This window comes from Numenius arquata, chromosome 1 (genome assembly GCF_964106895.1).
Source record: "Numenius arquata chromosome 1, bNumArq3.hap1.1, whole genome shotgun sequence".
Lineage (NCBI taxonomy): Eukaryota > Metazoa > Chordata > Aves > Charadriiformes > Scolopacidae > Numenius > Numenius arquata.
In genome coordinates this window covers 36,835,189-36,848,794 of record NC_133576.1, presented here as the reverse complement: position 1 = coordinate 36,848,794, position 13,606 = coordinate 36,835,189, and the positions used below count along the sequence as shown (strand labels likewise).

The 13,606-nt window shown below is 41.8% G+C and overlaps 1 protein-coding gene across 1 annotated transcript in view; it reads left to right on the top strand.

Moving 5' to 3' along the window:
- Positions 1-13,389, top strand: part of APP (amyloid beta precursor protein) — a 227,096-nt gene extending 213,707 nt beyond the window's left edge. The window contains exons 15-17 of the mRNA XM_074147738.1: positions 743-843; positions 3,947-4,093; positions 12,112-13,389. Of these exons, the coding sequence (XP_074003839.1) occupies positions 743-843; positions 3,947-4,093; positions 12,112-12,213 (350 nt within the window). The 3' untranslated portion in view covers positions 12,214-13,389. The remainder of the gene's footprint in view (positions 1-742; positions 844-3,946; positions 4,094-12,111) is intronic.
- Positions 13,390-13,606: the final 217 nt, after the last annotated feature.

Below are 13,606 nucleotides of genomic sequence, written 5' to 3'. Positions count from 1 at the left end.
CCTTTCGCACCCAAAAAGGAAGAACAGGACTGCAAACTATCTACAATTAAAATCATTGCAAGCTTTGCTTACTTGCTTTACTGTATGTTTCTAATCAAGGGAGACAGTTTTCATCTCTTAGGCAGAAGTCTAGACTTGAATCATATTAATTCTGAGCAGTCTGAAATCTGAAACCGAATAAGAACTGTGTAAACTTCCAACATTTTAATTACTCTTATTTGTGCATGTTTGTGCAAAAGCTGCAGACTCACAGGAAGCAAGAAAATATAATATCCGGGGTTCCCCACCTTACACCATGGGTATGTGTTTTTTCCTCACAGCAGCCTGAGCTTAGGGAGGAGGAAGATTTCAGCCTAAACACCAAATTTTCTTGACATTGCTAAAGAGGCTGTCAGAGCAGATCTGTCTGCATCCTGTGAGCCAATTCAGGAGTCCACTGTTGGTCCCTTGTGGCTTAGTTCTTGCGGTGTTTCATGCTGAAAGCCTTTGATGCTGGTACCAACGTAGCTGCAGCGGATTAAGGAACGTTTAACAGAGGAGAAATTTTACCAGCTCATTCTGTGTCACCTCAGTGGGACTGAAACATCAGATGAACCTCACATTCCTCCCAGTCCCCTTTCACGTTGCACCACACCTCCTCCGCGTGAATGGTACCGTTGCCTTCTGCTCTTGTAATGGTGGAGGTAAGCAGAGCACAACTGAGTCAATGACTTTAATGATTTGTCGTTGCGGTGCAATGCAGGTTCCGGGTTGACCAATGTTAAAACAGAAGAGATATCTGAAGTGAAGATGGATGCGGAGTTCCGGCATGACTCAGGATATGAAGTTCATCATCAAAAGCTGGTGAGTGAATAAACAACACTTTCCACACGTGTGGTTTGAGTTGCTGATTTAGTCTTGAAGTAGTGAGGCAATTATGGCCTTGTTTCCCCTGAGTGATGTGGATACTGAAGGTGCCAACAAAAAGCTTTCACGTGAACAGATTATGATTTTTCTTGTTCTCTCTTAAATAAGAGTAAACCAGGAATAATTTCAGCAGAAAGGATGCAAAGCCATTAAGTCTCACATGAGAGGAAATTCTGACAGTTCCTGCCCTTGCACTGGGTCTGGATGTGGTCATATGGGCAATTCTTGTCCCACAGTCCATCTCTCATGGTCACATAACTAAAGAGAAGGGAGCAGTGGAAGGAAAATGCTAAGGAAATTTTAAAAAGGAAAAAAAAAAAGGTTTGATGGAGACACACAGCATGGTGCAGCAAGACGTAGAGTGACAATATTTCAGGGATAGATTCCTTTTCTCTCAAAACAGATGGTGGTAGTGCATGAAGGAGGCTGAACTCCATGGAGCGTAATTGTTCTCAAGGTAGCCTGCTTGGGATAAGAAGAGATTCTGCACTGACCTTAAATTTAATTTGTACTTGGTTGTATCTGTGTTCTGTTCCTTAAGATATATTAAATTATTAACAGGTAAAGGGCAGGTAGGAGCAAAATATTGCTCCCCATTTGAACTGTGCTGCTTATGAACACAAAAATAACAACCAAAAGCAATGTAAGTAAGAACAAGCATCTTCTAAAAGCTTTTTTCAGTCCCTTAATAAGTAATGAAGAACTTATACAGCAGTGTTGACTATAAACCTTTTCTGCTTCCTCTATTGTAAAGGCATATTACATGATGAGATTTCAGTTCCGTGACTTTCAATATCCTGATATTAAACTTGAAAGCTTTTTTCTTAATATATTCTTAAAGCTAAGTAGTGCTGAAAATTAAAATTAACATGGGACTCAAATTTGCATTTGAACTAGGCAATCACTGTGTGAAAAGATATTCTGCCATCTCTTTGATGCCGAGAACTGAGAATTCCCAGTTTGACGAGCTAATCCAAAATGCATTAGCACTAATTTGGGAAATTCTGACGTGCTTAGCTCAGATGGGTTAAACATCCTGATGGTGTAAAGCGGTGCGAGTTTACTGAAGGGAAGGAACTTGCAGGAACATGTTTTAGACACAGTTGTTATTGATCTTGTTTCATATGCACTTCCCAGCAGCAATCTTTGAGTGGTTTGATACCATCCTGAGCAGTTTGGTGCTGGAAACTACCCTTACCATGGTGGCTGATAGGGAATGCATTGCAATCTCTGCACTAGGGTGTGATGCTTAAAACAGAACCTTTCCAGCTTTTTAAGGCATTTTATGCCGTGCTTCTTACTGACAGGTACAACCGTTATTCAGAAGTTAGTAAGATGTCCTCTAGGTTATCTTTTCAAGTGAGACTGAGCAAGGAGTCCTATATTGCTGAGATGGTGCTGGACTGATGCCTTACAGGGCGTTACTTGTTTACCACATGCCATATCCTAGCTGATGCCCTTCTTCATTAGCTTTAATTCAAAAGCAGTAAGCAGAAAACACTTTCATCTGTGTTTTCCTTCTCCTGTACCCTAGTAGGATTTACTGAAACAGTCTCCGTAGGATATTGCTTTGAATTCAGCTGCGTATTATATTTTACACACAAACTTCTGAATTGAGCTGAAATTGCAGTTATTTTCTCCTTTATGGGTGTTCACGTTGTAGCTGTACATTGAGTTGATTTTCATGGCTCACACTGCCTAAGGCCTCCCTCTGTTGCACATGTATATTAGCTGGGGTATTTCACAGTGCTCCAAAATAGTATGGTGACAGAATTTCAGTCCTGGGCAGGTAAAATTGACAGAAGAAATTATTACTTCACATCATCTTATGCCAACAGTGTCCATTGTGCATACTTTCTAGTGAATTCTTAACCTTGTTTAAACACGTTTCTTGCTTATGACTAGGAACAATATAAATATTTATACTGCATGCTTTAATACCTCTCTGAGGAAGACTGTGTTTCTTAGAGAGTGCAAATGTTATACAGCTCATTATAATTCTCAGCTGGTTTCCCGCTTCCCTCTGCATTTTTGTTAAATACTTGTCAAAGTATTTAGTCTTTCAGAGTGAGGTAGTCTTACAAGTCTGTGAATGTAAATTACTCTCTAATCCTTCTTGCCCGTTTTTGTTAAAAATAATAGTAATAAAAGCCTGCTATTGACAAGCAGACAAAAGGTTTGTAAACTATGTATAGATGTAAAATAATCCAGCATATTCCTTGAATACAAAGCAAGACAATGAAAACAATTGCCCAGTTTTCATACCTGCTTCTGTTGTTAAAAGCCAATCTTATTAAATGCCTAGTAAAGCATCTTGCTCTCCGCTTGTTTGCCTTATCTGTACATATAATTCAAGTGGCTCTTCTCTGTTTTTCACACAGCTGTTACCTCATCTAGGTCTCACATGAGTATTGTGATCCAGGTGTAGTTGATTCTCCCTTTGCGCTGCAAAATCTTGATCCATCCATGGTGGTCACTTAATTGTCATGCTCCTGGTTTGTGACTCTTGTCTCTCTGGTGTGAGAATTTTCCCAGCTGGTTGTGGGCAAGTTTTGCTGTTGTCCTACAGATCTTCACCGCTCCTTTGTTGAAGAAATGCAACAGACATAGTCCAAACAAGTTGCACAGATGTAGATTTATGAACACTTTCATGATTACCATTCAAAAAATAAAGACATCTCTATGCTCCCTGGTTACTCCTCTACAAGCTTATCAGTCATTTTGTAATTAGCTTGACTCGCTCACCCAAGAGGAAAAAAAAAAGTGACTATTGAAGACCCATGTGAAGCAGACATGGAGATGAGTCTTCCCTTTAGCCACAGCACTGCTGCACCACAGGCAGTACAGATTTCCCAAATTGCTATTCTCCAATTATGAGAGCTTTGTGGTACAGCGATCCAGTTTTGAATAATTAAGGTGACATACAATGCTGCTTAATTACTGATACTTCAATAGGCTTTATATTGCTGTGGCAGCTGGACAGGTTAGCCGAATACTCTGAACTTTTTATTAGACACCTTCCTTTATTTTTCTTTTGTAGGTGTTCTTTGCTGAAGATGTGGGTTCAAATAAAGGTGCCATCATTGGACTAATGGTGGGAGGTGTTGTCATAGCAACAGTGATTGTCATTACTTTGGTGATGCTGAAGAAGAAGCAGTACACATCTATTCATCATGGGGTTGTGGAGGTAAGAAAAGACTACTAAGCACAACTGCTGTCACATGTATAACAGTCACACACTGCTCTATAGGTATATTTACAAATTAGGAAACCATGCTTTTGGCTATCCTAATGTTCAGAGTTGAAGTGTTGTATCTGGCAGAGTTGAATCAAAGTGCCTTATTTTGTAAATGCAGACAATATAAACCATAAGCTGGGTGTAAAATCACAAGAATATCTTCTGGAACTATTCCAGACCAATCACCTCATAATGTGAAAGTTCATTTTATGGGAAATTTAACAGTTGCCAATGAGCAGATATGGCTCAAGAGGAAAACTCTGGTTTTATTGTTGTTGGGAATGCACATACACGGATTTCTTTATTTAGCTTGCAAATAAACATTTGAGGCAGGTCTTAGGTGGATTTTGCTGCACACTACATGGATTTTACCTATACAGATATTCTATTACTTTTTGTTCTCCAAACAAGATTTTCTTTTGCCACCAATAGCTTTTGATTTATGTCTAATCTGAAACTCAAAGATTTGAGAAGCAAATAATATATGACTCTTATATAGGATTTTCGAGATGAAAGCCCTTGTCTTTTCCCAATCTACCAAGTAAATTTGTGGTCAGTTTACAGTAACTTAAAATACTTCATCTGTTGCTTGGATATAAGAAAGGATCTCTGTAAGCATTAAAACTTAACTATGAGAACTGGAAAGAGGATCGTGTAACTTTTTTTTTTTTCACTTGTGTATTGATATCTAGTTTGCTGTGTGAGCATCTGCTTTGCAGATAGTACTTATGTTACCCAGCATTTGAACCTTTTGTATGTTTTTGCCTTCACAAAGTTGCATTTTAAATTTTTGATTGTAACTAAGTCTTGTTCAAGTCCACAGTTAGGTTGGTTTCACCTTGAGTCAAATGAACCTTGCTTTGGCCTTGCTGGAGACATACATGCTTCCTCATGCGTGTATTCCATCATTTGAGGCAATGAAGTGTCTTAAAAGTATTTGAATAAGCCTTTGTCTTCAGCCTGTCCTTGTGTGTCCCTATGTCTGTGTTGTGGTTGCCCACATAGTTTGAAACCTCCCAAAGAGATACAGCCAAAAGAGCACCAACCATTTGGGGTGAGATTTGAGCAGACAGCAAGCTGTGCAGAATTTGGACTGAGAGGCAGAAAATAGTGAGCAAGAATCAGCTTTAACTTTCCATATGGCAGCTTACAGCCTGTTTTCTACAAAAAACTGAAACAGGTTTTAGTCTTAAACCACCTAGTTGATAGCTACTGCCAACAGTTGTGCAACTTGAGACCCTCCTTTGGCTGAATTTAGCGACAACAGAATAGTCCAGGAGGCTTGCTAGGCCAAAACCCCGAATCAGACACTGAATGTGGATATACCATTATGGCAGTACGACCTTAAAATTTCAGGTGGGCTTCGCCTGATAGAATGACGTGGCAAAGGTAATCTTGGATTCCTATGAGCTTTCTTCAGTGACAGTGAACTTGGACTAGAAATAACATGCACAAGCTGAACAAGAAATTGTCAAAAAAAAAAGTCAAAATTCAGCATCACTTAGGGAACAAAAAGTTTTACAGATAAAACCATAAAGCTATAGCATGCGGAACTACCAAGAATATTAGTCGATTTATAGTACCACACTGTAGATGGTGTCGCCTCGTAAGTTGGCTGCACTGTGTCTGGCACTGGCAGGCAGGATTCCTGATTCTGCCAGACTTGCTCTGTGGTCTTGGCAGACTGCATAGCCTCACTGTCTGAGCTTCCTGCAAGAAAGGCATAACATCTATTTTTGTCCTAGGTTGATGAAAATTTTGTAGCACGCACTTCAGGGAAAAAAAAAACCATCCAAAGATCCATATACAATTGTTATTTAATACTAAAATGTCTTCAAAATTAAACTGTTCCATTCTAAAGAGGATTAATTTATTTAGCAACAGTGCACCTTCAATGTGCTGTGTACAAAAAGCATGAAAGAGCAGAGTCACTCGATATAAAAATAACCGTACATCAGCTCTAGGTTGGCTGAGTATATTTTAAGAAGTCTTGCCACCTGTTTGTTGCATGCCAGAAGTTACTGTGGGAGTTTAACTCTGTGATAATGGATGGAAGGTGACAAAACAGGTCCTGTTCCACCTGTATTCTTATCTTCCAAAAAGTCAACTCTGACTGTAGTACTTTTCCTCATTTCACTATTTCTTTGACAAAAGACGTTATTAAAAGTCCTGTTAGCCTTTTTTTTGAAGCTCTGAGGAGGAATGTAGTTGTCCTATTTAGAAAAAGTGTCATAATCATTTTCTTCCAAATCTGAGAATGTAAATGTTCCAAAGTGGTTCAGCCTCTCCAGGAGCAGGACTGCCACAGTTAAGTAAGTAAATGACCAAGTGATTGGAAATGACCTATTATATGTGCACATAGGAGCTCCAGCAAACATTTTGAAGATTTTTTTTTTTTTTTTTTTTTTTTTTTTTTTTCTGGTGCAGACACCCCAGCTGCCTGCAGGAGGTTACTTCTTCTGTGAAAGCAGGTGGCAAAAGAGAGGTTCTCACCTCTCTTGTGCTCCAGACTACAGCTGACTGTCTCAACTCCTCCTCTTTTCAGGATCTCCTCTTTGAAGCTCATTTGCTTTCTGTTATGGAGGCAGCACCTCCAGCAGGAGCATGTGGGGAGCAGGGACAAGGGGAGGGCTCTCAGCAGTAGCAAAGAAGCCATTAAAATTACTGTAGTACTCACCAAAGTCCATCTCTCAAAGTCCCACCTGCAGGTGTATATTAGGCAGCATTCATTTACCATCACTTAAACAGCAGTGTTGTGTTCAGTGCATCTCTGGGGGCTGCCAGCACCTCCTGTCTGGGCATTTGACCTGCCTCATGTGTGTAGAGGCAGCACGTGGATTTTTCTGCAGCAATACCATCTTCCTGATTCCACCTGAGGATTTTCTGTATGAAAGATCCATAGTCTGGAGCAGAAGGGGGTACATGGACAAACAGTTTCAAAAGAGGTCATATACCTGACTGATCTGTGGTCTCAAGAGGCATCGTGTCGTAGAAAAGAGAAGTGATGCTGTGTTCAACTTCTGCCACTCCATAATGGGTGCAAAAAGCTTCTTAAAATGGTAAAGGGCTTTAGGGGTTTACTGACAAGGAGATAATCGGGTTCAAGGCATGTCATTTGGCAGAGCAATACCTAGGACACAGGTTGCAAGGAACGAGAGGAAAAGTTTGGCAGAGTTGAAATGGGTAAAAGTGAGTAGAAGAGAAGACATTCAGGATGAGCAATAGTGCACGTAGGTTGGTGGCGAGATGGATTACCCTGCGGCAGAGAGCTACAGGAAGGAGAAGAAGTACTGGCACTAGCCATTTTAAAGGCTAAAGAGGAAATTTAAAAAAAAAATTGACTAAGACTGCAGGCAGGAATCTCAATAAATCCCTTTTCATCTATAAATGTAATATTTCAGGGGTTATTGGACTTTGACTATAAACTAGTTTTATCAAAGTGAGATTTTTTTTTAATACGGAATATTGTGCAAGAGTGTTAAAAATTCACTCTGATTTTACTGTCCGTCCTCATATTTTTTCCTGATCTCTTTCTCCTCCCTGATTTTCTTCCAAGTTTCTCTAGTTTCTTGTCAATTTTTTAGTCTCTTCTGCCTTGCACTTTCTTTGATTCTTTTTTATTTATGTTGTTGTCTTACCCTGTTTCTTTCCCACAAGCAGGTTATGCTGTGTGCTTATCACATCTTCTAGTCCTGAATAAGAAGTGCTGAGTGGGAGGCTTAAGCTAAAACGGGTGACAGAGTTCAATGCAGTGTTGTTTGGAGACTAAATACGGAGGAACGCAGCGCAGGTTCTGGCGTACCCCTCCTTTGCATCCCAGCCTAGGGGAGGAGCTTCCTAGAAAGGAAGATGCTCTCAGGCATGTATTGGCACAGACAGACCCCCAATTCCTCAACCCGAGAGTTTTATATTGCGCTTTAATTTCATGCTAGAAGAGAATCTGTTGGTGGATTTAGTTATGAATTGTGAGGCTCTCAGTTCTTGATTTGGAGAAGCAGCAGATGCTCCTGTAGTGTGGTGGTGTGGTGCACAAGAACCAGGGCTGACTTGATGCTACAGCAGCCCCTTCAAGAATGAAAGGAAGAGTGGCTTTTCCTCTGCACTTGCTTTGTATTCCTATTTTCTGTAAGTGCTGAAGATGCTACAGGAACACTTGCCATTTTCCCTGCTTTGCTCTTCTTTTCCCTTCGCAGCCACGTTAGCAACAACTGTAGCAGCAGCAGATGGCATACAGCGACGTTGTCACAATGGAAATAGTTAACGCTGTTGAATTTGCATGGTCCTCAGGGTAGGGATTAGGCCTTTTACAAGTTTGTGCAAAACCTATGTGGAATTTGGGTTTGTTAACTGCTGTCACACTGATTACATACCTCAAAACCAAGTGCTCTGCCGAACGGCAGTAGCATCAAGGAATTGTCAGAAGTTGATTCACTGTATATCCTTCTTGTGGAGGGAGAAGTTGGCAACCCCTGGAGAAAGGACAGGTAAAGCAGCAGGAGGCAACCCAGCCCCTGGAGACGCTTGCAGAGATGAGTGCTGTGAGTTGTGGCAGCTCTCGCTGCCTCTCGCCCAGCCCCGCCGCTGCCCTCTCTGCTGGGCGCAGGTGAGACTCGAGCAGCAGGCACAGACCGGTCTATAAAATGCAAGTGCTGAGCACGTTGTTGTACAGAAAGGTCTTGGGGATATTTGGGTATAGAAGGTGGAAGTGGAGATGGGCTGTGAAATTCCCAGGGGTTCTCCTGTCCTTGATGGATCAAAATGATCGCTGAGAGCCAAGCTGGGCACTGAGCGCTCGCCGCTCATGTGGGCTGGCCAGGGGAAGCTTGCATCTTTCAGTAGAAAAGAAAAAGGTTGTTTTGTCACTTCTGGAGAGGGAGGAGGGCAGGGTAAGAAAAAGACTATTTATTCTCCCCCTTAATGTCTAAAATGGGGAATCTGGAAAGCGCAGCTTAAAGCAAGAGCGCCATCTCCCTAAATAGGATCTCACTGCCTGAGAGCGTGTTGCAGGAGGTGAAGAAATAGATGGATTTGGGGTTTGTCGCGTAAGAGAATTAGTCCATGCAAATGCAACTTGAGAGAGAGAAAGACAGCCTTTGAATGGCGGTGTTTTAACAGCAAAATGGCCAAGTTATATTGCAGAATCAGGAACACAGGAAGCACAGTGTCAGCTCAGCCCAGGGATCCTTTCTGCCGGGCATCCTGTTCCCTGCCGGCAGGAGTCAAGGCTGGAAGGCTCAGGACTCCCAGCTATGGAGAGTTTCACAATAGCTTTCAAGTAAAAGCAGTATGTTATCCTTGAAGTTAGGTATTTCACAAAAATGTTTAATTATTGCATAAGAAATGGATCTGATGGAAGACACAGTGTTGACTGAAAATGCAATTTGAGAATGGGAACATCGACAAGGAGATTTAGAAGGGGCACAGATATGAAAACGGATCCGATTTGGGGTTAGCAGTTCATCTGAACGGTCCAATGCACATGCCACACAGAGAACCGTTTCTTCTCCGACGTAACAAATAAAAAGAACATGAAAACCAAAGATGGCCCTGAGAGGAGCTATCTTCCGGTTGGTACTGTGGGAAAGGTGGTGCTGTGGTATAACCTACCACAATAAAAGAACGGCTGCAAAAATAGGCTGAGCTGTGTGCATTTGTCCCAAGCATGGAAGAACATACCTCTAATCTTTCTTCAGGGTATCAGGTAACAACATAGCGAAGGTCACAGTCTGTCCTCACTAAGCTGAGTTATTTCCAGTATTATAGAGTAGATTTAAAATGAGTATCAGCTTTAAGTACTTCTCCCTTGCTTTTTTATTGACAAGTTAAAGTAAGTTAGCCTGATATATATACACACACGACTTCTTGAGAGAATACCCTTTCCATTATCCAAAGGGATATTTTTTTGCTAAAAGTAAGTGGCTGTTTTTCCTAAAGGTCATTGCTTACAGGAAGCCACAGGAAAATGTTCATACCTAATCGTGTAGAGTCTTATGCACCTTCCTGGTTTTAATTTTTTTACAGTGTACAATGCACTTTTTGCCTTTTTTCTTAAGAGCTGTCAAACACTGGATATATCTGATATCAAATGAAATAGGTGACAAGCAGACTTTCTTAGCTTCATTTTCATAGGTGGTTAGCAAGAGAGCCAGGATATAGTAGGTTTTGAACACACAACAGCTATTGAGCTGTATTACAGCAGAGGTAAAATACCTAATTAACATTTAGAGACTGTTCTTGCCCACTCTAATTTGATGGACTTTTATATTACTGTAATGTTCAGTGAAGGAAGAAAATAATTTGTGGAGCAGCAGGTATTCAGTGGACAAGTCTGGGCTGAGCTGTCTTTATGCCTGTCTTCCAAGTAATCAAGAAAGGTCAATTTTTGTTAAGTAGAAATACTTAAACCAGTGCAGACACGTCAAGCCTTTTGTCACTAAACTGAACAAAAGTCATCCTTGGGGCCAGAGCAGTTCTGTTTCCGTGAGTGCAAGGGGATTTTTTTCATCAGCTTGTGCCTGGCTACTCTGGCGTTTCCTTGCTACCCTCATTTTTTCCAATTAGTTGTTCTTGGTCTTAAGACCACGGCATCTGCAATGGATCTGGGAGGACAGTATAGATGGAAGGCAGTCTCAGGCCACTTCCTGCAGCTTTTTAGTGAGCTTTTTCTTTCCTTTTGAGATCCAGTTGATCCCAAGTACGTGTACCAATATATAACCTGGGAGGAGACCTAATAATGGGGGGAGACTCAAACTGCTGAGTTTGATCAGCTGGCTTTGAAGTCCTGCAGCAAAAAAATGAGTTGCAGAATTGTTCCTGTTGCCTTATCTTCGCCTGTGTATTACTCTGTCCAAAAAGTGAACCATGACTCTCCAAGCCGAAAGAGAGAGAAATAGAGAGGTGATTCTGCCATTAGAGGGGTGATTCTGCCACTTTACTCTGCTCTGGTGAGACCTCACCTGGAGTACTGTGTGCAGGTCTGGAGCCCTCAATATAGAAAGGACATGGACCTGATGGAGCGGGTCCAGAGGAGGGCCACCAAAATGATCAGGGGGCTGGAGCACCTCTCCTATGAGGACAGACTGAGGGAGCTGGGGTTGTTCAGCTTGGAGAAAAGGAGGCTCCAGGGAGACCCCATATCAGCCTTCCAGTACCTGAGGGGGGCCTAAAGGAAGGCTGGGGAGGGTCTGTTTACAAAGGCCTGCAGTGACAGGACGAGGGGCAATGGTTTTAAGTTGGAGAAGGGGAGGTTTAGATTGGATATTAGGAAAAAGTTCTTTACTATGAGGGTGGTGGAACACTGGAACAGGTTGCCCAGGGAGGTGGTTGAGGCCCCTTCCCTTGAGATATTCAAGGTGAAGCTCGACGAGGCCCTGGGCAACCTGGTCTAGTTGGGGGTGTCCCTGCTGACTGCGAGGAGGTCGGACTAGATGACCTTTGGAGGTCCCTTCCGGCCTGGACCAATCTATGAATCTATGAAAGGGCCATCTGTTGCAAGTTGCTCTTTCAAGCTGTTTGCTGGCTTCTCATTTATTGAGGGGTGCAGTGCCGTCTGTTGGTTTTGTTCTTGAGGCCACTCACAGTTCCTGCCCTGTGGTAACTTAGAAGAGTTTTCAGAAATAGTTGTCTTTCAGACAATGTTACAGCCTCTAGGTACTAGGTTTAATACTCTGTTTAGTAGAGAAGTATCCCCATGACTTCCCAGCCACCTTTATTTTAGAGTTTCTTACAACATTTGGACTGAGTTTGGGCCCTAACTTAATATTGCTCTTTGTTTAAAAAAAAAAAAGGGGGGAAATGGGTAGGGAAGAACCTGTCAAACAAACTCTGTCTTGCGTTTCAGAGGATGCTTTCTGCCTGAATGCACAGGAAAGGGTACACAGTGTGTTGGATGGCTGTAAAGTCGGGGAACGTGGGTTATGTTGTGAATTAAGCAAGAATCTGACCCCGGTTGTTTCTTCTCGTGGCAGGTGGACGCTGCAGTGACACCAGAGGAGCGCCACCTTTCCAAGATGCAGCAGAATGGCTATGAAAATCCCACCTACAAGTTCTTTGAACAGATGCAGAACTAGGACACCACAGCAGCCTCATGAGTTGGACAGCAGAATGATTGCTTCACTGCCCATCGGTGTTCAGTTATAGAATAATGTGGAAAGAAAGAAAAACACTCTGTTTTATTATTTACTCATTCTCGCCTTTTGACAGCTGTGCTGTAACACAAGTAGATGCCTGAACTTGAATTAATAAAATCAGTAATGTATTTTCTCTCTCTTTCTCTTTACATTTCAGTCTTTACACTACATTATTAATGAATGTTTTTTGTGTACTGTAAAGAGGTTAGCTGTATTTAACTAGTGCATGGATAGATTCTCTTTCCCAATTATTTATCATGTAGCTCCTTTAGCCAGTTGTATATTATTCTTGTGATTTGTGACAAAAATTAAGTCCTAATTGAAATATGCTTTAAGAATTGATGGGGGATGCTTTCTGTGTCTGTGGGGGTTAGCTGCTTCTCTTTGCTGAGCGTTTTTTTCTGATCACTATGCATTTTAAAGTAAAACAACATTTTTTAAAAAGTATTCCAGATGAGTTATTGAAATTCTTTTCCTCTGCAGCTGCATTTTATTGTACAGATTGTTGCTCCTGCTGTATTAGTGACGTAGAAATCATGGGAATACACATTCGTTTCTTTGTGCCTGTTTTATGTGCACACTTTAGGCATTGAAAGGTAAACTTTATTTTCTTTTCCATGTATCTTTTTGATCTTAAAAAAAATATTAAAAAGAATCCCTGTTAATTGTGAGCACTTCTTGGGGGGGAAAAGTGCCTGCTGGTCGAAAATTAACAGGGATCCTCTGCAGGATGATTGTACAGAACCATTGCTTATGAATTGATAGCTTTCTACACTGTGTTACATAAATAAATTAAGAAAAAAAACGTTTGGGCAAGAGTTTTCTTTGGAGGCAGAAAACAAGGATTTCCGAAAGCCACTTAAACAGAAAACATGGATGTTCACACAGAGAGGGGGTTGGGAAGGGATTTTCCTACACAGATCACGGCACTTGCAGTTGGACCAGAGCGGGAAGAAGGTGGCAGCAAGGCAGGGTGGGAGTGAGGGGCGCTGACTTTGGCCCATTTGCCCCTCTAAGATGTTGTCTCTTTTTTTTTTTTTTTTCCTTCTTCTTCTTTCTTTTTTTCTTTCAGTTTGTATAATAGTGTTTTAATGTAAATAAATACATTCCTGGAGGAGCCCCATTGTGGTGGTGTGTTTCTGTGCCGACCAGCCACCCTCGCTCAAGCAGCGGGGTCAATGACTACCCCCCTCCTGCCTCCCTGCCCATCCCCAGGAGCAGCTTGCCAGCAAGCTCTTCTCTCGCCGCCGCTGCTCCGCTGCTGTCACCTTCCCCGTGAGACCAGTGCCCAGCGACCTGCCTCGTCAGTGAGCGCAAGCAGGAGCCTTCTGGG